Source organism: Mastigoproctus giganteus, chromosome 4 (assembly GCF_048544385.1).
Source record: "Mastigoproctus giganteus isolate SK-2022 chromosome 4, ASM4854438v1, whole genome shotgun sequence".
NCBI lineage: Eukaryota > Metazoa > Arthropoda > Arachnida > Uropygi > Thelyphonidae > Mastigoproctus > Mastigoproctus giganteus.
In genome coordinates, this window is record NC_143578.1 from 177982683 (window position 1) to 178008325 (window position 25643).

At 37.2% G+C, this 25643-nt stretch overlaps 1 protein-coding gene across 1 annotated transcript in view; it reads right to left on the bottom strand.

The window, feature by feature from the left end:
* Positions 1–25643, bottom strand: part of LOC150087223 (proto-oncogene vav-like) — a 433316-nt gene that overhangs the window by 51226 nt on the left and 356447 nt on the right. Inside the window, exons 17-20 of the mRNA XM_090371895.1 lie at positions 18004–18035; positions 5332–5508; positions 2336–2442; positions 2100–2162 (exon numbers count right to left, since the gene is read on the bottom strand). Of these exons, the coding sequence (XP_090228021.1) occupies positions 2100–2162; positions 2336–2442; positions 5332–5508; positions 18004–18035 (379 nt within the window). The remainder of the gene's footprint in view (positions 1–2099; positions 2163–2335; positions 2443–5331; positions 5509–18003; positions 18036–25643) is intronic.

Consider the following 25643-nt stretch of genomic DNA (forward strand, 5'->3'; position numbering starts at 1 on the left):
AATAAACTAAGATATAACACTCCTTCCTCTTGATTTTTAGTTCTGGTAATGGGATGCTATAGATTAAATTCTAGGCATTGTTAATGTGTAGTCTGTTCACTTCATAGAAATCATTTCTGGTGCAAGTGACAGTTGTTTACATGATATTTAACCTGAATTTTTGAAGGTAGAAAGGCCATTCTCTGCCACTCAATATTGTGCCATTTATTGTTGCATACCCATGTGCTCCTTCACTTTCCTTTTAAATTAAAATTTTTCATTCGCTTCCCTTACTAGTATAGTAATCAGTCGTTTTCACGTGTGTTGAACATAGTATCAACAAATTTAATTAATGACAGAATTATCATTATTACAGTAAACCCTTTAAAATTTGGCATCCTAAATCAAATCAACAGCACTTTTTAGTGGGAACAATGTGCTTGAATATTTCTCATTATTGCTATATATCTTGCGATCAAACAAAACCTCATACTGAAGTATTAAAAAAAAAACATTTATTTATAATTTTTATTTTCAATTACGTTTCGAAAAACTAAAGTTTGTATAAGTAATTAATAAATATGAATTTATTGTGGATATCTCATGCACCCCATGGATAATCTCACGCATCCAACTTTGCAGACCACTGCTATAAATTACTTCCATTTCCGGGTTTATATTCAATTTATTTAAAATTTGATGGACTCCACAACATGCAAAATTTGAAACTATGTAATTGCTTAACACAGTGTATCAGCCATCTTGAGAAAACATCAGGTATCATTTTTCTGTATTTATTATGTGAAAACAACAATAAATCTTTGAAAACAACTAAGGTAATTCTGCAGATGTTTATTGAACTAGTTTTTTTTTTTGTTGTTAGTTGTTGGCGCATCGACTTCTGTGGCCATAATGCACCTCCCAAAGTCTTTGCATTTTACTCTGATCCAAGCCCGAGGCGGGATTCGAACCCGCAACCTTTGGTTTGCTGGGCAGGCACTTTACCCACCTGGCTAGCCTGGTCGGCTATTGAACTAGTGGGAGAAGAAAAACAAGTAACCCAAAACTACAAACAGTGTGGCACTCTTCAAGCAAAAAGCCAAATAGTTGCAAAGACAAGTAGGACAGGTCTTTTAAAAATTTTGTATGAAAACCATAGAAAAGTCACTGCAGAAACTACTGCAGTAAAAGTTTGACTCTATTTAAGAAGTTAGAAAAAATTTCAGATTTTTAATTAGTGATTAACAGTTAATGCAGGAACATTATTTTTGATGGTAACCTGCCAATACTGCCATCTTAAAATTCAGTTAGTCTCCAACAATATCTGACCACAAATTAAGTAATAATTCTTCTTGTGTGCCATAATAATTTATCATAAAATATATGAATTGAGAGCCTTCACTTTAGAGCATATTGAGGAATTTTTGGAAATGTCCTGCAATAATTTTAACAAATTTCAAAATACTTTTTCAGATTTATGTTAGGTGGCATCTATGGAAGAAAAAAAAAAATATTGATAATGCTAAATGAATTATTCAAGTACAGAAGCAGGGCACCATTTAAATGTAGGTATTTAACAATTTGAGAAAATAGTGCTTCTCGCCATTGTGCTATTACTACCAGGGGCCAATATTGTCCTTCCTGTGACAGTTTCTTGGGTTCTTTTAGAAACTGCTACATTTGTCTATGAGTCAACCTAAAGTAACTAATTTCATTTTTCATTAAATAACATCACCCAGTAGGTGAATTAAGACACCGTTGTGACTGGTACTGGAACTATTTGGTTCCATCATGAAACAACAGGTAGCATCAATTAGTGACCTTGCCAAGCAGTGCATAAATATATCAAATATAAACATGCAGCCAAACTAAAAGGACTTAATTAAATTGCACCTGCTAACACACTCAGCTGAAACTAAATTATATTCTTTAACAATTATAATTTTATTTGATTATTATCAAATAAAATTATAATTATTTGAGAGGAGAGTTCTTAGCTAAGTAAATCCCTATTCTATTTTACTTAAATAATTCACTTAAAATAATTTAATTAAAAGTTAAGAAATATAAAATTACACTTGCACTGGAAAAAAAAAATCTTAACTAATAAGCATACATACTGATGAAGGTTCCACATGATCAACTGGAAAACGGCCTTCCTCTCCAGTCCGTTTCAATTGTCCCTTTAAAATATAAAAATGAATAAATTAATTATGGATAAGCTGTTTGTTTGATTAAACATTTGAAATCCTATTGTGGTTTCATATAAATGCAATCAAAATGGTCATTAAATTCTACAGCAAACTTTATATTAAAAAGCCTCGTCCAAAATGTTTTTGTTAAATTTGCAACTTACATGATACCAAGCATTGTTGACTTTTCTTGTAACATATATTATGTCATCTATTTCAAACGTTAAATGGCCTGGACCACCATAATATGCACATTTGGCTCTCACTTTACCTGAAATGAAAATTAATAAAGTTATCCCATGCAAACCTATATTAAGAAGTGCATCTTTGTAAGGATCAAAACTGTAATCTAAGATTAATGTGAAAAAATGATAGATTTTTTACTACAGATGCTGCTGCTGAGCTGAATAGGTACTTTATATCAATCTTTACAATAAAAAATATATACAGTACTGGGAGGAGAAGGGACTGTTGGGAAAGCTATTGTAGCTGAAGGAGGTTAAGGCTCCAGATGTAATAGTATATACCTAGTTAAACTGAAAGTGGTGACAAATGAATACATTAAACTATTAGTTTATTCATGGAATGATAATTTCCCTGGCCTGGAGAAGCACAAGCATTTCCCTAATTCACAAGGATTAAAACGAAAGAGGAAATAAGTAACTACTTACCTATAAATATGACTTCTGTGGCATAGAAAATTATGCAATCTATGATCAAGGATGAAATAAAGGATTATTATTATAGTATAATTGTAAAGGGACTGACAGCATGAGTCTATAAAAGGGAATCATGTTTGTCTGTTTGTTATTATTTGGTTTTTAGGAGCATTAGCAACTAAGGCCATATTGCTCCGGGATATGTGGTGGTCATTCCCTGACCTTTCTGCATCCTCCGTATTTGGTGGTGACGGGCTCGAACCCCAGTCTAATCAAGAAGCATGTGCTACACACTGCTGCTCCTTCCCACCTGGCTACGGAGGTGCCTTTATGTTTGTCTAAATCAGCCAATTAATAAGATGCTGTTACCAGTTGAATGCAATAAAGAACTTTGATTTAGCAATTATATGAATAAATCTTTATTTAAAAGAAACAACATGAACTATTAGAAAATTTAACTTTAATAACTATGTAAATAATAAATGTGCCAGATAATAAATGTACACATTCAGTGGCATATTAAAGAATGTCCAGAAGAATGAAGACAGTACAATACTTGATAGCGAAAATTTTGAAGTTTTTAAAATGTGATTCTCAATATGCAACAATTCACATTAAATTCAAACGCCTAGCTGAAATTTTTAATTACAACAAAATGCAACTAAATTTTAAAGATTTTTTTTCATGAGTTTAATTTCATTCATCAAAACTTTTGTGTAATGGGATTCATGTTGTTGATACAATAAACCAGATACACATGTATATTACTGATATAAAAGTAATACTTCATAACTAAAACCCCTCCATTTTTAGGTGTACATTCAGGGTGTGAGATATATAATCTGAGAAAAGGGAGTAAGAGGATGTTTTGTATAAGTCTGCATGTGGGGCATGTGCATCAATAATGAATAATAGATTTGTATATACAGCATTTTCACGTACATAAGTAAATTATGTAATCTTAATTACAGTTTTCATATGTAGTAGTGTTCTTATGTTAGTCTAGTCTTGTAGCTGCATGCAAGGTCTGGAAGTTTTGACATTGGCAAATGCAAAATTCTGCACATGGTTAGCAGTAACCCCAGAGTAACATACCAACTGTGCACTAATACACTCAGGGTAGTGGAGTATGAAAGAGACTTTGGGGTAATTGTGCAATCGAGAAATGAAATTTCTGAGCAGTGCAGAGAGGCGGCCAGAGTAGGTCATGGGGTCTTTTCAATGATATACAGGAATTTTACAAGCAGGGATAAGGAGATGATCATCCCCTTGTATAACGTAATGGCCAAGCCATATATTGAGTACTGCATACAGGTCTAGAGGCCTCATTTTAAGAAAGATGTTGAGCTACTACAACAAGTACAGAGAAGGGTAACGAGATTAGTGAGGGGAACAAAGGGTTGCTGTTACGAAGATAAGCTTAAGTTCTGCAAATTGCAGCATCTGCAAGGTGATCTGATTGAGGTATATATGGCCTTGAATGGTTTGAGCAAGCTCAATGCCGATGGGATTCTTCCTGTTACTCAAATTCTGCACCTCAGGGGGCATAGATTCAAATTGAAGGAAGACGGTTGTAGAATAGATGTGTGGAAATTTGCCTTGAGCCAGCTGGTGATTGATTGCTGGAACAAACTTCCACTGTCGTTGTGGAAGTTGACAGCTTAAATAAATTCAAGGCTGAGCTTAGACAAACGTTTGGAGTGAATGGATGGGTGAAACAGGAAGGGGTTTTTTTTTTTTTTTTTTTTTTTGGCTGATGCTAAATAAGCTTGCTTTCTTGCATCATATGCTCTACTAATGCTAGTGCTAAGTCTCTTCCTAAGGGCCACGTTAACGCTACAGTCAAACCAGCCGTAGTCAGGGGCCTCACCCCGTAGGTGTAGATAACCGATTTATTATAAGTATTTAAGCATCGACCAAATAAAAACAAATCAAACACATCTTTTCATCTAATGATTTGTCTAATCCTTCCTTAAATTTATTCGAACTGCCCTGTTCCACAACACCAGATGAAAGTTTGTTCCAACACTCAATTATTCTCTGATTGAAAGCAAATTTTCACACAGTTATCCTGCAACCCTCCTTTTTCAATTTATATTTAATCATCCCAGAAATAATAAGGATGCCATCAACATTTCATTTACACAATCCATTTAAAGTCTTAAACCAATCAGGTCTCCTCACAGGTGCCTAGTTTCCAAATTCTGCAAGTTTCGGAAATAAGGTATTTCTTGGTTAGAGTACCCTTTTTGTCCCTGAATATATTCCAAGAGAAATACATCATTCTTCTAGATGTGCAGTATCTCAGTTACTTGGGTGGATAATGTCATGAGTGTTAAAGTACAAATTTTTCCCAAAGATTTATTTCTGAGATAGAAGAGAGCAGGCTTTACTGTGAATAACAGTATTTCTATATTACCTTATACAATAAGGTAATACAGAAAAATGACCTTATTTTAGTATTAAAATAATAATAAATTTTAAAAATATAAATAACTTACTAAGAGAAGACCTATGACCATTTGGTAATGATTCCTGAGGTCCTACTGATTCTTCCACCATATGAAGAGAATTCTGACTACTTCCAGTTGACAGTAATGGAGGTCGAGGTGGCAGACTTGGTGCACCACACGATCTTATTGTTTCAATACAGTCCTTGTGAGCTGCTATTCCACACGCTTTAAAATATTTTTAAAATTAAGGTATTGTTTAAACCAACTAAAAAAACTATAAGGTGGTTTTCAAATATATTTACAAAAAAAATAAATAAATAAAATAAAATTGGTAAACAGTTTTTTGGCAAGTACTGTTCTATAAAATTTGCTGCTACTTTTTATGAATTAAATGAAAATTAAATTAAGATAAATCATTACAGGCAATTTCCATTATAAACAATTAATTGGTTCCAGAACTCCATTCCCTTAACAAGGATAAAAAAAATTTCATACTAATGTACAAAAATTAGCCGATTCATTCTGAAACATTATTATATAATTTTTCATTATATAACAATGTTTCAGAATGAATGTTTCAGCAAGAGGGGAGATCAAAAACTGTAGATACATTAAGAAAAATTTATAAATTAATATCTTGCAAATTTAAAAGAATTAGAACTTTTTATAATTTGTTATATTATTGTTTTAATATGTTCATATTATGCTTTCATCATATTATAAATGCTATGTTATAATCTATCCAAAATATTAAATATAATAAACACTAGGGGACTTTGTCCCCAGCTCGCTTTACTTGCCAACCCAAGTGCATGCTTTTCTACCTAAAATGTAAAGTATAACGGAGTAAGTCAAATCTTTTCTACGAAAAAGACACCTGTCAAAACGTATTGATCGATATCTAATCACAAAATGACCTGTGTAATTATTTATTTGTGCATTTGTAGTGAAGCAATTTCCCAGCCCACTTTACCACGTGAACTGTAGCCCTCTTCTCATTTATAATCTTGAAAATTTCGTCCTCATTCATTTTACTGATGCCTCTCAGAGCCTTAAACACCTCAATCAAATCTCTTCTAAGGTGTCTTGTTTCCAAACTCCGCAACCCACATATTCGAAGTCTTTCTTCATAAGGATGCCCTTTTGCCGATCTCACCAGGCGAGTCACCCGTCTTTGCACCCTTTCAACAAGCTCGATGTCTTTCTTTAGGTGTGGTCTCCATACTTGAACACAGTATTCCAAGTTGTTGTTGTTTGGTTTTTAGGAGCATTAGCAACTAAGGCCATATTGCTCTGGGGATATGCGGTGGTTATTTCCTGACCTTTTCACATCCTCCGTATTTGGTGGTCACGGGCTCGAACCCCGGTCTGATCAAGAAGCGTGTGATACACAATGCTGCTCCTGCCCACCTGGCTACAGAGTATTCCAAGTGTGGTCTATCAAAAGCCTTATATAATGGGATTATCATGTCCCTATCTCTACTTGCAAAAGTTTGATAGATCATCGATAGGACGGCATGGGCCTTCCTTGCAACCTGTTTACAATACTCAGAGAATTTCATGTCTGACTGTATTGTAACACCCAAGTCCCTTTCCTCCAGTACTGGTTTTAGTTGAACTCCAGAAAGTGAATAAGTTATTTTGGGATTACTGTTTCCCAGGTGTAACACCTTACACTTTGTTGGATTAAAGCACAGCTGCCATTTTTCTGACCATTCCTGAAGTTTATCTAGGTCTCTCTGAAGAAGCTGAGCTTGGCAGTAATCATTAACTACTCTACCAATTTTAACATAATCTGCAAATTTAGACATAACGGTAACCTACGAACACAGGATACCACCCACCCCAAGCCCATACGACTCAAATGGCCCTGGCTCTGGAAATTCCCAGGTTGCCCCCTCTCACTGAAGAAAGAAGACTGATAATCATGATAAAGATGCTGACCGGTCTGATCACATCTCCTTCATTCTGTGATCTCTGTGTCTGGAGGATTCCACCTGCCCAGCTAAGAGCTACCCCAACAATTTGCTCTTCACTCATGCCTCCACTTATCAGATCGCTTCCTACCCTACCAGATGCATCCAGGACATCAATGCCGACTTCCAGAAATTGGCTGTTAACTGACACTATAGGCACAGGAGTCTGGGTCCCACACATTCCATGCCCTCCAATCACTCAGCATAGATAGAGGACATCCTCAAAACCATCTAGTCACATTCAAATTCACCCCAGGTTCCCTCCCTCCAGTAAGCAATATTCAACGAAGGTCCGGACAGTCTGCAAACTGAAAAGCCTTCAGCCTTCTTTTCATCACCTCCAAGCCAACATGACCTGCATTCGCCACTTAATGCTCCAGTTAATTACTGAGCATAAGGTAAGGAGCCAGCAGTATGTGTATTGACTGCCTCTGTTCGTGCTGTTTTCTCCTACAAGCTGTGAAGACAAAAATCGGGACTTTCAAGTGTATCAAGTGTCATTTTGTTAATTTAAGTGTTACATTACACCAGTATTTATTTAATGTAACCTGATGCCATTACGGAAGTCATTATATAGTCTTAATCATGTTTTATGTTATTTAATTTAATTGTTTAATGCCCTATATCACTTAATGGTAATTTATTTATTTCTATAATATATCTGGTTGTTATCATCTCTATAAGTGTCAATCCCTGGCCTTTTTGGCTGTGAAGAGACATTGCAACACTATCCAATCATGTAACTGTCACAATTGAAGGTGGTGCAATAAAAGTTTTTCTCTCTCTCTCTCTCTCTCTCTCTCTCTCTCTCTCTCTCTCTCTCTCTCTCTCTCTCTCTCTCTCATTTTTGTTTTCCCAGTGCTTACGTCACCCCAAACTGACTCAACATTGCGCTGGCCATGCATGTCAACTGGATGCTCTTCCTTAGATTTTGTGTGTTTCCTAACTAATAGCACAGTCCCTCCTACCTTCCTATCCTCTCTGTCCTTTCTATACAGGTTTAGTGTGCTGCCACGTTTCTATATAGCTGAGTTCTGGATTATTACTATGGTTTTTCGAAGGTTCCAAGCACCAAGGATTTTAACACATTCTACAGATTATGAAGTTTAACCAGGTAAATTTTTATGATAATGGAATTAATATTTTTTGAAATACAGGCATTTATTTTGTGGAGTTTCACTATTATGGCCGAGTATATACACAGTGCTGCTATCCTAAAGTAACGTCAATATACTGGTAGGGAAACAATTTCTGCTCTGTCTGTTCTTCTAATAGAGTTAGTGGGAAAGACCTAATCTCTACCTAAAAAATTCCAATATCTCTAGGACTTCAGGAGTGTTTACCTTGTTATAAAGTAGCCATGTGCAGTAACAGTAATGACAGACAACAATAGTGGCCTCCACAATGAATTTTGTTGGCAACGAATGAAAGTGTACTTAGATAAAGAAACCAAAGGGAATCATGAAATCTCATTATATGTACTGAATTAAAAATTGACTAATATGGAACATTTTCCCCTAACTTCATTAGCCCATAACTTTCAACCAATCTTTCAAAACTGCAAAAATGAAGCATATCAATAGACCCCTTATCAACTGCCAGTCTTTTGCTATATAACCAGTATTTTTTGATAAATCAAAAAAGTACAAATTCTCCTCCTGTGTGTTGAGGACTTTCAGCCGCAGCCTTTTGAAGTAACAAATCAGAGTAGACTGAGAACTGAGTCACTCTACTCTAAATATATTGAATTGTACAATCCTATAATCAAAATGATGGACAAAACCTGTCACCACAGAAATCAATAAAATCTGGTCAAGTATGGAGAATCTGCTCATAGACTCACATAGAGAAGGAATGCCTTAAAGCTAAACTGGAACAGCACATAGAAAATATCAGACAAAAAAGGTGCTGCTAGAGCCAACTCAGGGAAGCTTCCCAAAGAAAAAAGCCAACAACTAGGAGTCTTAAACACACATGATTTTCCCGAACTTCAGGAATTAAGGGATATGATAGACTTAGATAAGTATTTCCTCATATGCAAAAATAGGGGAGCAATAAGCTAATAGCCCACAACCACTCTAGAAATGACACCCTGATCAGAAACCGAATGGATGCACTTAAAGAGTCACTGAAAAACATTATAAAGTAATGCAGCAGAATTCCAAAACTTGTCACCACAGAAATCAATAAAATCTGGTCAAGTATGGAGAATCTGCTCATAGAGACTCACGTAGAGAAGGAATGCCTTAAAGTTAAACTGGAACAGCGTACAGAAATTTTCAAACTAATGGAAGACACAACCACGGCAGCTACTCAAAATCAGCATAGCTCATAGGCTCAACAAACGCCAGCAAGATAGCCAGAATAAATACAAAACCTCAGAGAAGGCCACAGGTACCCAATCAAGTCACGCGGTACTGATTAAAGCAACTGATAGATGCCTATAACAAACAAGTGAGGAGATAAAGCAGGAGGTTATCAATCAATAAGGTAAAGAGTGACATAAAACATGTCAAGATCAAAGGCATAAGGAAGATAAAAGAAAAGGGGATTATAGTGGAAACTCCAGCTGCCACATGAAAAAATTAAAAGAGTGCACCCAGTTTGAAAATATGGAATTAAAAATGGAACAACCTAAGAAGACCCACTTTAATTTTGATGTGTCCAAAGAAATGAAGGCAGAAGAGTTAACAGACAACATATATTATAGGAACATAAATGACATGGGATTCAAAAGAGACTAAATAGAACAGGGAATCGAAATATGATTTGCGATCAATCCAAGACAAGACCCAGCCAGCATTGGGAGATTGAAGTAACAGGCACCATTAGAAGAGTTCTCCTATCCCAACAGGAAAGATATAACTAGACTGGACTGACCACAATATAAAAGATTATATAGTAGCACCAAGAGGTTCCAAGTGCCTGGGATATGGCCACTCAGCTAAATTCTGCTGACAGGAAACTAACACCTATGGCCACTGCGTCGACACTGGCCATGATTTCGCAGGATGCCCAAATAAGGATAAACCATCTAGCAGTGCTAATTGCAAGGCAAGAAAGAAATCAGCTAATCATTCTCACTATGACAACAATTGCCCAGAATATGCCAGAGCCATACACCTCATCAACAGTGGAACAGATTATGGATAACATGCCCAAACATGGAGTGAACAAGATGATGAGTGAACTAGCTAAAATCATTCAGGTAAAGAACCATCAAATATTATGTATACAAGATCCCTATTCCTACAACATCATTATCAAGGATAATTCTGTTGTAGGATCATACCTGCAAACATGACAAGTTGGCACTACTGTGGCTGATAAAAATATAACTGTTACCAGAATGACTGTCTTATACAGTGAACATGCTGCCTGTGTCTGCCTTGATGGTACATTTGGCATATTATTCGTAATTTCTCTCTACTGCCATTGCAGTCAGCAGCATCAAGATATACAACCCTTCCTACAATGTATAGATCAAGTTTTTCAAAGGTTGAGAGGACAGGACATCTTTGCCCTGGATGCCAAGGCCAAATCTACCCTATGGAAGCCCAGTCATGGATGACGAAGGAGCATAGAGGATCTGATTATAAGGCACAATCTCCATATAGCAAACACTCCAGGGCACCCTCCAACCTGCAACATAACCAAAAGTCAAACGTATCTAGATATTACCCTCACAACCACAAGCCTCTGAACCAAAATACAGGAATGGAATACAGTGGCAGACAAAAAAAACTGCATCACCTTAAAAAAAAGTAACATTTGTAGAAATGTATAAGATATTGTTTGATTACAGTCATTTTGTTTGTGACAAAGCAAAGGTATAGCATCAGGCCTGGCTCTTTGTGCCAGGGACGGGCACCAGGTGGTGGCTGCCACCTGGTGGCAAAGTAGCCTGTATTTACATTACCTAACATTGCGCGCATTGGCAAGTATGTGTGTGGCTCAGTAGCCAAGTGGGAAGGAGCAGCAGTGCGTAGCACACGCTTCTTGATTAGACTGGGGTTCGAGCATATCACCACCAAATACGGAGGATGCGGAAAGGTCAGGGAATGACCACCACATATCCCGGAGCAATATGGCCTTAGTTGCTAATGCTCCTAAAAAAAAAAGAAAAAAAAAAAAGAAAAGAAAACACACATGTGCGCGCACACAAACTAATCAGGCTACTTTTATGAGATCATTTGCCCACATTTTATATAGGTGGAGATGGATGCATGTCTGGGTGCCACCTTGCAACAGGATTATACATATATGTGTCTCCTAACCTTAGATTGCAAGGTTTCCCCCCCACCAGAAACTGAGATTTTTTCATCCAGCAAACCAAGCAAATCGACCAGAGAACACACGCAATTTACAGACACAAGACAGTGGCAAACAGAAAAAACTGCATCACCTTAAGTAAAGTAATATTTGCAGTATAAAATATTGTTTGATTATAGTTATTTTTGTTTATCGCAAAGCAAAGGTATTGCATCAGACAGTAATTGCAAGGTACTACATCAGCCATTTCTATAAATATGGCATTGGAAGGGTATACACGCTGATTAGTATCCTGTTTTGCAAGGGTGTAAGCATAGCTCCAGATGGTCAGTCGACACTAGGAAAAAAGTGTGGTTGTTGCTCTGTCCCAGGAAGGGCTTTCTACGCATGCTATCACTGATAAAATAGACTGCCACCAGTCAACAGTATCCCAGGTGCTAAAATTAAAGCGTGAAACCGGTGATGTGAAGAGAAGACCTGGATCAGGCCATAAGAGAGTGACTACACCTTCCCAAGATCAATATTTGAAATGGCTATGCCTTCACAATCGCCATGCTAGTGTTCCTGATCTAAAACTGGACTTTGAGATGGCCTCTGGTGTTGAAACAAGTGCACGATGGCCTGGGGTGTTGAACTATCCAAAGATGGCTTTCAGCTTTGTTGGGTCAACAAAAAAGCCTCTGTTGACTCAACAAATGAGAAACTGACTTGCTTGGGCTAAAACGCATGTTTCATTGAGGAAAGAGCAATGGGACACAATCATATTTCCTGACGAATCGAAATTCGACCTGCATGGTCAGATGGGAAGCGATAAGTCAGAAGATGAAAATCGGAGGCATACCATCCTGACTGCATAACACCGACTGTAAAGTTCCCCGCCATCAGATGGTCTGAAGATGCATAACAAGCAAAGGGGTGGGGCAAATTAAGTTTATTAACAGAACAGTGAATGCAGAAACCTACACTGCTATCTTCAAGGAGTGCCTGACGCCCGTTATTAGCGATCACCACACAGCAAAATTGCTATAGGCCTATGACTCTGATGAGTATAATAAGGAACTGTACAGGGAAATAGAGTGGGGCAGTAAATCAGAGAGTCTTATAATGGGAGATTTTAATTTCCCAGATATTGACTGGAATTTGGGGGCTGATCACTCACACACTAGCAAGGCTTTTGTGGATTTATTGGATGACTGTTTTCTACATCAGCATGTTCGGGAGGCAACTAGAGGGAGTAATACTCTAGATTTGATTATCAGTAGTGATTCGTCATGCATTAAGAATCTGCAGATAGAGGAACCACTAGGTGGCATTGATCACAGTGGGCTGAAGTGGGATTTACTCAAAGAGGTAACTACCATTGAGGGTAAACGGAAGGGTTATTGCTTTCGTAAAGGCGACTACAATGGTCTGAGACAGTATTTAAATTCTATACAGTGTGACCAACTGATGTTGTTACCAACAGCAAATTCAAAATGGGAAGAATTCAAAGAACTTATCTTGGAAGCTACTAGGCTTTATATACCAACTAAGAAATATTGTTAAAGGTTCAGGCCTAAATGGATGTCAGATGAACTAATGAGACATATGGCAGAGAAGAAAATGCATGGGATACATATAAATTAACACGTGACACAGAAGCCTATGACAGATATAAGCTGGTCTGTAACCAAGTTACAAAGGAGATTAGGCAGATGAAGGCAGATTACGAGAAACTTTGGCAAGGGATGCAAAGAAAAATAGCAAAGAGTTCTTTACTTACGTAAACGCTAGAAGGAAGGAGATGAATCAGATTGGTCCACTTGATATCAATGGTTCAACTGTTGATGATCCTGCTCAGGTAGCTAACAAACTAAATGAATATTTTGCATCGACATTCACACATGAGGAGTTATTAAGCAAGGGGTGTGCCAGAGATGTATTCTGGCAGTAAGCTAGATAATCTTGTAATAACTGAGAGTAAAATGGAGGAGAATTTGTTGAAGATAAACACAAGAAAGGCACCTGTGGTGGATGGGATCTATCCAGTTATATTATAGGAGGCAGCAAAGTAAGTAAGCAAACCCTTAGCCATAATTATGAGAGCTTCCTTGGACTCAGGGGAGGTACCCATACACTGGAGATGTGGAAATGTGACCCCAATTCACAAAGGAGGATCAAAGGCTGACACAAGTAATTATAGACCTGTGAGTTTAACTTCTGTTCTAGGAAAATTAATGTAGGCACTGGTTAAAATTAGCGCTGCAGGATCATCTAGACAAGATTTCAGTTATAGCTCGGACACAGCATTGTTTTGTTTTGTTAAGGGGAAGTCTTGCCTGACCAATTTGATTGGATACTATGATGCAGTCACAAAAGTACTGGATGCAGGGAATAACTTTGATATTATATATTTGGATCTTAGAAAGGCTTTTGATACTGTTGCACATGGAAGACTGCTGCACAAATTGGAGCAGTGTGGCATTGGAGGCAAACTGCTGCTATGGATAAAGGGGTGGTTGAGGGAGAGAAGACAGTAGTAATCAATGGACACTGCTCATTGTGGACTAATGTTATTAGTGGAGTCTCTCAGGGTTCAGTGTTGGGTCCATTATTGTTTTCTGTATTTATAAATAATATTGATGATGGTATATCAAGCTTAATGTCCAAGTTTGCAGACAATACAAAGGTTGGCAGGGTTGTTAAGGACACTACTGACACTATGGTGCTGCAACAGGATCTGGAAAGGTTGAGCAGATGGGCTGAGAGGTGGTAAATGAAGTTTAACATTGACAAATGTAAAGTACTACATATGGGAAACAGCAACCCCCAGAGAAACGTATCAACTCTGTGGTACTACACTTTGACAGTTGTAGAAAATGAAAAGGATCTGGGGGTAATTGTGCAGGCAGATACGAAGTTCTCCGAGCAGATGGGCTGCAAGAGTAGCTCATGGTGTCTTGTCAATGATATACAGGAATTTTTTTAGCAGGGATAAGGAGGTGATTATTCCCTTGTATAAGGCAATGGTCAGGCCACACCTTGAGTACTGTATACAGGTCTGGAGGCCTTATTTCAAGAAGGATGTAGAGCTGCTGGAACAAGTACAGAGAAGGGCAACAAGATTAGTGAATGGAACAAAGTGTTGCTCTTACAAAGAAAGGCTTAAGTTTTGCAAATTACAGTGTCTGGAGACTAGGCACCGGTGATGTGATCTGCTAGAGGTGTGTAAAGCCTTGAATGGTTTGAGCATGCTCAATGCTGATGGGATTCTGCCTCTTGTTCAGAATAATCACCTGAGAGAGCATAAATTCAAATTGAGGAAAGACAGATGTAGGATAGATGTGTGGAAATTTGCCTTTAGCCAGCGGGTAGTTGGTTGGTGAAACAGACTTCCATCCCTTGTTGTGGAAGTTGATAGCCTAAATAAATTTAAGGCTCAGCTGGACAGGTATTTCGAACGAACGGAGGGGTAAAGTGGAAGTTTTTTTTTTTTTTTTTTTTTTGGCTGATGCTGCATAAGCTTGCTTTCTTGCATCATATGCCTCTACTAATGCTAATGCCCCACCTACATGAAACCGACCCACAGAACCTCCAACAAAGAGAAACAACTGGATGTGTCAAACCACCTACATGACTACTGAAGTGGACTGCTGACATTTGGTCAAACAAGGGTGGGATCATGCTGGCCTTGACACAAGGCAGGATACACTCATTGCTAACCCATTTTGGGGTAGGATGCTAACCCTGGCTCAGGGGGTGGGAGCAGCTGCACAACCAGTTGGGCGTAACCTTCAACATGGATGAATCCGTGGCGAATGGGGGAACCCTTGGGTTCACCACATGCACATAAATGACACTTGTCCTTTCTGTACACATTGTACTCTCCAAATTCAAATTCTGCATTCCTTATCTGTGTGGCACCACGTCTCTGATATATCCCAGCAATATCTGCCATTGATGTCTTGACCAGCACTTCAAATTCATAAAATTTGTTTAATATACTCTGAGCATTGGTGTATGTGCAAGTATACATGCATCTGTGCTTACTCTTAGTTACTCGAAAACAGCTCATGTATTTACTCGTTCCATGATGACTTCGATCAGTTCTAGTAATCCCAGCACCTTGCTTCCTAGGCTGCTGCTCATTCCAATATCCATTATAGAGGGAAGACTGTCCAGGTTAGTGTTGTTGCACATTGGTACAAGCAATTCAAATGTGGAAGAACCTCACTGAATGATGGAAATCCCAGGATGTCCAGCTACTTCTGTAGCAGAAGAATGCGTTGCAAAACTTGAGGTATTAATCCTGGAAGATCACTGTATTAGTGTAAAAGAATTAACTGCAGAGTACCAAATTAATGTAGGGTCTGTGGAGAACATCATCCATTAACAGTTGCATATGAGTAAAGGGTCTGCTAGATGGGTTCCCAGACTTCTAAAACCTTACCAAAAGAAAACAGCACAATGTGCAGATGAAACATTGTCTATGTGCCAGGAAGCAAGAAGAGTTTTTTTTTCACAGCTAGTCACCATGGATGAAACTTGGATCCATCACGATGATCCCGAAAGTAAACAAACGTCAAAACAATGAAAGTATGCAGAATCATCACCCTCCCCCCAAAAGAAAAGACAAAGGAGCAACCAAGTACTGGCAAGCTGTAATTTTTTGGGATTGGCTTGACATAATACTAACAGATTACCTTTGAAAGGTGTGACTGCGAAGTATTCTTCCAACCTCCTCAAAGTTATGTGCTGCTATAAAAGAAAAAAGATGGGGAAAGCTGTCAAAAGGTGTGCACCTACTACGTGATAAAGCCCCTGTGCATTCCTTGCATGCTGCAGTGAGTTGTGCCCATGAATGTGGGTTTGAAATATTTCTGCATCCTGCTTATCCTCACCCAACCTTGCACCCTTGGATTTCTTCCTTTTTCCCTCCCTGAAGACCTTTGTGGAAAACACTTTGTTGCTGATTTTGAGGTGATTTCTGATGCCAAGTTATGGTTTGAAGGAATGTCAGAGGATTTCTACAAAACTGACCTGTGGAAGTGTACTGAGAAGTGGTAAAAATGTGTCATTTTGTCTGGTGACTATGTTGGAAAAATGTAATACATGGTGTTCATCTCAACCTTCTAACACAATTACTTCTAGGTGAATACAAATCTTTTTTGAACCCCACCATCTGCTATATCTATGATTAATCTCTTCCATAAATAGTAACTTCCTGACATATAGAAACAATAGATTTACCATGCAACCAAGGATGGTTTTTTTTTTTTTTTTTTTTGTTGTCACTATAACTGGCCATACAGGTTGTTAAGTGCATGACTAAAGTAATGGAAAAACTTGTTGGCTGAAGTTAAGTCACTTGGCTTCCTACTCTGTGCTAACACAATGGAAGAAAAACCTTAGTAAGTGACCTTGAACTATCTATTGTTTTTCCCTCTGCTGTAGTAATGGGAAAAAACGAAACTTGCCAATTTATGTTATTACATGCAAGAAGTTGACTGAATTTCTCAAAAGTACATTAATAAAATCAAAATGGCATGTAAATTTACAAAGATCGCACATAATTATTTATTAAGAAGAATATTTAATTTTTTTTATCCTTCAATGTAAAGGTATTTTTTCCTTTGAAGCACATTCACTGATATTCTCTCTCTGACAACGTACTAGGTATGCATTTTAAATTGACTTTACAGTAGTACATGAATAACTATTTTTGAGATTTGTTCAAATTTGACTAAATGAACTATTATTTACAATTTAACCAGTAGTATCTTTTTTTCCCATTTAGTCATTATAAATGTTTATGGTTATAAACAAGTTTAATTGTCAGTATTTGATATTCATTGGAATGTGCTCTTCTGTGGTATAGGCCAATCAGTTGTATACCTCTCTCTAAATTTGTAAAATTTTAAAATCTAGCATCTCTCAATCCTCAAAGGAGAGGATATATAATGTGTGCTTCTTACTTGCAGCACACTACTAATAACATGTATAAAAATGCTAGGCTGAAATTCAAATACCGAAACAAGTAACACTGTATTTCACATAAACAAGGGCAAGTTTATCTACCTTTACTGCAATTTTCTTGGTGGAACCTCTCAGAGTAACATAGTGTTGGTGGAACCCTTCAGAGGAACAGTGCTTATATCTGGGATGAATCATGATCTCATGGCCAATCGTGTTACAAACTATAATGTGTTTGCTGATAGGCTAATAATTATGGCCAGATTAACAATTTACAATCTTAAATAAAAGAATACACTAAAAAAGTGTGTTAAAACTATATGGGTTTTAGATGAAACTAGTGGAGGGGAGCATACAGGTGAGATTTTATTCACTTTAAGTTACCCCCATCCTTTTCACAAATCAACCATTAAAAAGACCTACTATCTACAATTATCTATGACTATTCGACAGTAATTTTAATCCCTAATCAATCCCATTATATTATTCACTTTATGATACATATTTTAAAAATACTCACTTAAACACTTATAGCCTTGATAAAAAATTCCCCTGAAATGAAAATACAAAAAAAAAAAAAAGAAAGGAAATATTTAATAAAATTTTCATTTTCAATCAAAACTATAATCCATTTATCAATTGTCAAAAATTTTTAAAACTCTTGGTCAAGGTAAACAGCATGCATTACCTACATGCACATGGTAAAAAGTTTAAAAGAAATTTTATATAGATATATAAATCTGTAATAATAATGGAAATGCACAAGGCATAATACGATATGAGCACGAAATAACTATATAATACCGGTGTAAATACACCATAGTTAGCTCATAAAAATATACTACAATTGTAGTGTAAAGGCAACTCTATCTCATATTATGACTACCTTCACAATGAGTTATCACGTATTAGCATTAGCATAGGCATATGATGCAAGAAAGCAAGCTTATTCAGCATCAGCCAAAAAAAAAAAAAAAAAAAAAAAAAACCCACTCCCATTTCACCCCTCGTTCGTTCGAAATACCTGTCCAGTTGAGCTTTAAATTTGTTTAGGCTATCAACTTCAACAACAAATGATGGAAGTCGGTTCCACCAACCAACCACCCGCTGGCCAAAGGCAAATTTCCGCACATCTATCCGACATCCGTCCTTCCTCAATTTGAATTTATGCCCTCTGAGGTGATTATTCTGAGCAAGATGAGGAATCCCATTGCCATTGAGCATGCTCAAACCATTCAAAGCCTTATACACCTCTATCAGATCACCTCGCCGGTGCCTAGTCTCCAGACTCTGTAATTTGCAAAACTTAAGCCTTTCTTCGTAAGAGCAACCCTTTGTTCCATTCACTAATCTTGTTGCCCTTCTCTGTACCCATTCCAGCAGCTCTATATCCTTCTTGAAATGAGGCCTCCAGACCTGTATACAGTACTCAAGATGTGGCCTAACCATTGCCTTATACAAGGGAATAATCACCTCCTTATCCCTGCTAGAAAAATTCCTGTATATCATTGACAAGACACCATGAGCTACTCTTGCAGCTCGTCTGCACTGCTCAGAGAACTTCATATCTGCCTGCACAATTACCCCCAGGTCCTTTTCATTCTCCACCACTGTCAGTGTAGTACCGCAGAGTTGATACGTTGCTCTGGGGTTACTGTTTCCCATATGTAGTACTTTACATTTGTCAATGTTAAACTTCATTTGCCACCTCTCAGCCCATCTGTTCAACCTTTCCAGATCCTGTTGCAGCAGCATAGCGTCAGTAGTGTCCTTAACGACCCTGCCAACCTTTGTATCATCGGCAAACTTGGACATTAAACTTGATATCCCATCATCAATATCATTCATAAACACCGAAAACAACAACGGACCCAACACTGAACCTTGAGGAACTCCACTAATAACATTAGTCCACGTTGAGCAGTGTCCATTGATTACCACTCTCTGTCTTCTGCCACTCAACCCATCCCCTTATCCATAGCAGCAATTTGCCTCCAATGCCACACTGCTCCAATTTGTGCAGCAGTCTTCCATGTGCAACAGTATCAAAAGCCTTTCTAAGATCCAAATATATAATATCAAAGTTATTCCCTGCATCCAGTTCTTTTGTGACTACATCATAGTATCCAATCAAATTGGTCAGGCAAGACCTGCCCTTAACAAAACCATGCTGCGTCTGAGCTATAACTGAATTCTTGTCTAGATGATCCTGCAGTGCTTCTTTAACCAGTGCCTCCATTAATTTACCTGGAACAGAAGTTAAACTAACAGGTCTATAATTACTTGTGTCAGCCTTTGATCCTCCTTTGTGAATTGGGGTTACATTTGCACATCTCCATTCTATGGGTACCTCCCCTGAGTTCAAAGAAGCTCTCATAATTATGGCTAGGGGTTTGCATACTTCTTTTGCTGCCTCCTTTAATATAACTGGATAGATCCCATCCACCCCAGGTGCCTTTTTTATGTTTATCCTCAACAATCTCTCCTCCACTTTCCTCTCAGTTATTACAAAATCATCCAGCTCACTGCCAATGTTTACTTTACCTACATCATTCTCCTTCCCGAATAACTCCTCATGCGTGAATGTAGATGCAAAATACTCATTTAGATTGTTAGCCACCTGAGCAGGATCCTCAACTGTTGAACCATCAATATCCAGTGGACCAATCTGATTCATCCCTTTCCTTCTCGAGTTCAAATATGTAAAGAACTCTTTTCTGTTTTTCTTTGCATCCTTTTCCAAGGATTTTTCGTAGTCTGCCTTTGCCTGCCTAATCTCCTTTGTGACTTGGTTACAGACCAACTTATATCTATCATAGGCCTCCATGTCACCCATTAATTTGTATGTATCCCATGCATTTTTCTTCTCTGCCACATGTCTCATTAGTTCATCTGACAACAAGTATTGCACTAACACAAATAAGTGATACTTCACTAATAAGAAAAGACTATTGTTACTTATTCTCAGTGGGCACCATCACCCAGACAGCACAGTTTCAAGGCATGTTGACCTATCGTCGGTGGGTGGGCAGGTACCCTGGTGTTGCAATCATGCCAACCCAGTTTTGAAGTTAATTGCACAAAATGAGAGATGTCAGCAGGTGTACAGAATAATACTGTAATAATAATAATGCACAAGGCATAGTAATGATATGAGCATGAAATAACTATATAATATCAGTGTAAATACACCATAGTTAGCTCATAAAAATAAATTACAATCGTAGCATAAATGCATCGAAGCATTACTTATTCGAGGTGGTGCAATACATGGTAACTGGTGAAGGTACTCACAATATGAGATACAATTAAATCAATGCCTTTACTCTACGATTGTAGAGTATTTTTATGAGGTAACTATGGTGTTTTTACACTGATATTATATAGTTACTGTATTTTATGCTCATATTATATTATGCCTTATGCATTTACATTATTATGACAACATTATTCTTTACACCTGTGGGAACAATATTCTTCTCTATTAGTGAAGCGTTATTTATTCAAGGTATTGCAATACATGCTCGTTGTGAAGGTAGTCACAATATAAGATACAATTAAATCGATGCCTTTTCACTACGATTGTAGATTTTTTAATTGTATGAGCTAACTATGGTATATATATACTGATATTAATAGATATACAAAAGTAACAGCAAATTGCAAAAATAAAATGAAAATATTTATTAACAGCAAAAATCAGGTCAGAATAATCAAAAACTGAATAATAATAATTCTAATTATTATAAAACAGTTGGTTGTGTATCCAGGAACCCTGTTGTGGCTTACCCAAGTGATTTTCAATGTCAAACAAACTCATGCTTACCTCTCAGAGACTGCTAATAATCACGAAAGTTATATCATCGAAATTGTACATTATACACATTTCAAAAGAATGTTTTTTTTAAAGAATGCAATGTTGATAATTAATTCAGCAATATTTGTTCTTTTATGCATTTCTTGACTGCTAGTTTATCATTTAAATCACAACAAAAGTCCAAATCTGATCAACATCCCAGGAAAATATCCCATAAAGAAAATGGTAAACTGCACTTTCACTCCTGTATGTAAGGTATGGTATCCTCATTATACTTCTGAAGTATCAGTCAAGATTTTCTATGCATGCCAAACTGGCCCAACTTGGCAATGGCACCCCTGTTTTAATTCTAATTTTTTCAACTGGAAATTTAAACTTTTGTCACCATTTACAAGTCCAATGGCAAATGATTTCAGCTTATTTTGGTAATTTTTAAGTTAGCAGAATTCAGCATAAAGACTAATAAAGATGTAAAATGATCGTGGATAGTTGGACATAGCAACAAAACCAGCTAACACTAGTGAGTGGAGTAGCAAAATCTAGATTTCAGTTTTACCAGTTACGAGTGCCTTTTTCCACCAACCCAACTTCCTAATGTAAAGATCAAAACAAAATATTTATTCAACTCACAAGCAACTTCAACTTTCCTTTTTTGTATTTAGTACAAATAAAATTCTTTATCTCCATTTTTGACTCTCATAGCTAAAGATTTCTTGTGTTCAGACCTTGCCAGCCTAACCAATTCTAATTATTATAAAAAATCTAATTTTCCAATCACTATAATTGTCTCGTGCTGCCTTTTTCTGTTCTGTCAAATATGTTCTGCCTCTATAAATCCCATTTTATCATGGCGAAATCCAAACTTCCTTACATTTCGCGGGTATAGCTCTAAAACGATGTTCGCAAGCCAGCCACTAGTTAGTACACTGGACCAAACCTATTGTTAACTCTCTAGGAGGATTCTGGATCAGCTAGTGTATAATCTTGCAACCTCTACTCTACCAGATAGGGACTGGCACAAATTATTCTTGTAGAATGGAATCTTTTATTCCTCACTCCACTTTAAATTCTCGTCCTTTGTCTAAACCTTGGTTTTCCAATAAATGTGCTAAGGCTGTTCAAGAGAAGAAGGTTGCATATCGTAATTGGCTTGTTTCCAATTCTTCAGTTTCATTTTCTGCCTACACCAAAGCTTGCAACAATTGAAAAGCAGTTATTAATCAGTTAAAACTAGATTTTGAACAGGCTAAGAGTGGAAAACTTGCTTCTTGCCCTAATGGTAGCAAAGCATTCTGGTCTCTTGCCAAAGCTATTGACGCAACCTTTGCCCATCTCTGTTCTCACCTCTGTTAAAACCAGATAGTCCTATTGTCACTTCAGCCAAGGATAAAGCTGACCTGCTAGCATCCCATTCTTCTTCCTCCAACTCATGTATTAATGATCTGGGTAAAACACCTCCCACCATTCCCAAACACTCCATTCAATGCCTCCTGTTATAGGTCTTCCGTCAAAAGGATGTCAGAAGGATTTTGATGAATCTTGATACTAAGAAAGCTCCTGGTGCTGATGGTATTTCTCCACTTGTTCTCAAAACCTGTGTTCCTGAACTCTGTCCTGTTCTGTGCTGCCTTTTCTCACTCCAAAGGTGTTTTTCCTTCAGCTTGGAAATTTGCTCATATCCAACCAGTTCCTAAAAAGGGTGACGAATCTCTCCTATCCAATTATAGTCCCATTGCAATTACTTCTACTCTTTCTAAAGTAATGGAGAAATCAATTAACCGCCAACTCAAACTACCTAGAAGCCTTCCATCTGATCAACGATCGCCAGTATGGGTTCCATCATTGTTGATCCACTGGAGATATTCTAGCTTATGTTACCCATTTATGGACAATTCAATGGAAAGGTTTGGTGAAACACAAGCAGTTGCTCTTGACGTCGTAAAGGCTTTTGATCATGTTTGGCATAAAGGTCTTCTAAGCAAGTTTCTATATTATGGTTTTCCAACTGTTTTTTTGTAATTGGTTATTCAGTTTTCTCTCTGACCGCACAACAAAGGGTGACGGTAGATGGCTCTCTTATCTTCTAGCTTCTCCGCCAATGCTGGTGTCCCCCAAGGTTCAGTTCTTTCCCCCACTCTTTTCCTCTTGTATATCAATGACCTTCTTCCATTGACTGGAAATCCTATCCATAGTTTTGCAGATGATAGCACATTGTATTCCACTTTCCAGTTTGAGAAACCTTGCCCTGCTCAATCACCTTCCACTTCTCGAATATCCGCTACCTTAAATGCCGATCTCCAGGTTCTCCAGTGGGGGGTAAAGACAACGTAGTTGATTTTAATCCTTCTAAAACTCAGTCCTGTCTTATATCTCGCAAAAAGGATTCTTCTGCTCCTATGCTTATCTTTGGTGACACTCCGATTTTTAGGCAAGATAATATATCTCTTTTGGGGATTATCCTAACTTCTAATCTCTCTTGGAACAAGCACATTACAAATATTGCTTCCTCTGCATCTAAAAAACTTGGATTTCTCTTTCGCTCTCTGTGTTACTTTTCTTCCAAACAACTGTTCACACTGTACAAATCACAAATCCACCTTACCATGGAATATTGTTCCTGCATCTGGGGTGGTGCCCCCAAAACCTCTCTCAAGCTTCTAGATTCCATTCAGAAGAGGGCAGTTAGGTTAATTAATGACTCATCTCTAACAGTCTCTCCATTCTGTCTCATAGATTTACTGTTTCTGTTGCATGCCTCTTCTACAGATACTTCCAAGGGCACTGTTCTTCTGAATTGCTTCTATAATTCCCACTCTCTCTTTCAAAACAGTCCGAACACGTGCCGCCACCAGCCAACATCCATTTACCGTCCATCTTCAAACTCACAAAATCAACTTTTCATCTTCCTCGTTTATTCATTAACTACCATTTTCTGGAACAACCTTCCTTCATACGTATTTCCTGAAAATTATAGTCCGTAGAAGTTTAAGTCTAATGTCAACAAATACCTTCTTTTGTCTTCTCAACCTCCAACCCATGCATGGTACTAAGTACTATAGGTTCTAATACAACTTGTGTTTGGGATTTTCATAAAAAAAAAATCAAATTTGGCTTCCTCCTTGTATGGTATCCTTCTTAAATGGAATGAATGCTGCTTTGATGATGTGTGCTTTGAAAGTGCCCTAAAATTAAAACACACTTTCCCCCATATTCTTCCCTGTTCAGTGACCCCATGGAGCTCCTTAATTCACAGTAATACCATTACTTGAAATTAAAATTCTCTTGACTACTGAAATGTCATTACTCACTTTGGGACACTATGATCACTTGCTGCTAATGGTTCCTGTGCCAACATATTTCTGATATTACCTGGATTGTTGATGATGACAGATCAAAATTCATACTTCTTTTACTCACTGACATGTGAAGAAGACAACAGTTATGAAGTTGATTCAAAAATTTACTGTATGTGTCAAGGTGGCAGTCCATTATTTCCAATCAGTGAACTATACATTAATAATACAGCTAAATCAACTAATACAATATTGTTTAATAAAATAACTGAAGTAATTTTACAATTACCAGTCATAAATATCAGGAATCCAAACTTTACCAAATCATACACAGAAATATGATCACTGTGTAAATACTGAGACTAGTCACCATTTGTACTGGTAAAGTAAAATATTTTTTAATGAATTTTATTAAAAATAACTCCAAAATATTCCTAACATGTTAGATTATGGAAAATTTTCATTATTTTATATTAAAGGCTGTATATATATATGAATAATAGGAAAAAAATTAAAATTGAATTTGAAAATTTTCTGAAGCCTAGTAACACATATTAGCCTTAAATAAATTAAGGGATATTAATGAATCTAGGTCAGGGGTGAGCAACCTCCGGCCCACAAATGTGTGTAATCTGGTCCGCGGTCATTTTCAAAAAATATATATATATAATAAATGGGCTGGAATTAATGGAATTAGCATTAAGCATCAGTAGAGGCACATGATGCAAAAAAGCAAGCTTATACAGAATCAGTCAAAAAGAAAAAAAAAAAAAACCTTCTCATTTCACTGATCCATTCATTCCAAATGTTTGCCTTGAATTTACTTAAGCTATCATCTTCCACAACAACAATTGGAAGTTTGTGCCAGCATTCAATTACCCATTGGCTAAAGGCAAACCAACACATCTATTCTACCACTGTTTTTCCTCAGTTTGAATCTATGCCACCTCAGGTTTGTAATCTGAGCAAGAGGAAGAATCCCCTCAGCATTAAGCCTGCTCACTCCATTCAAGGTCTAATACACCTCAATCAGATCGCCTCACAGGTGCC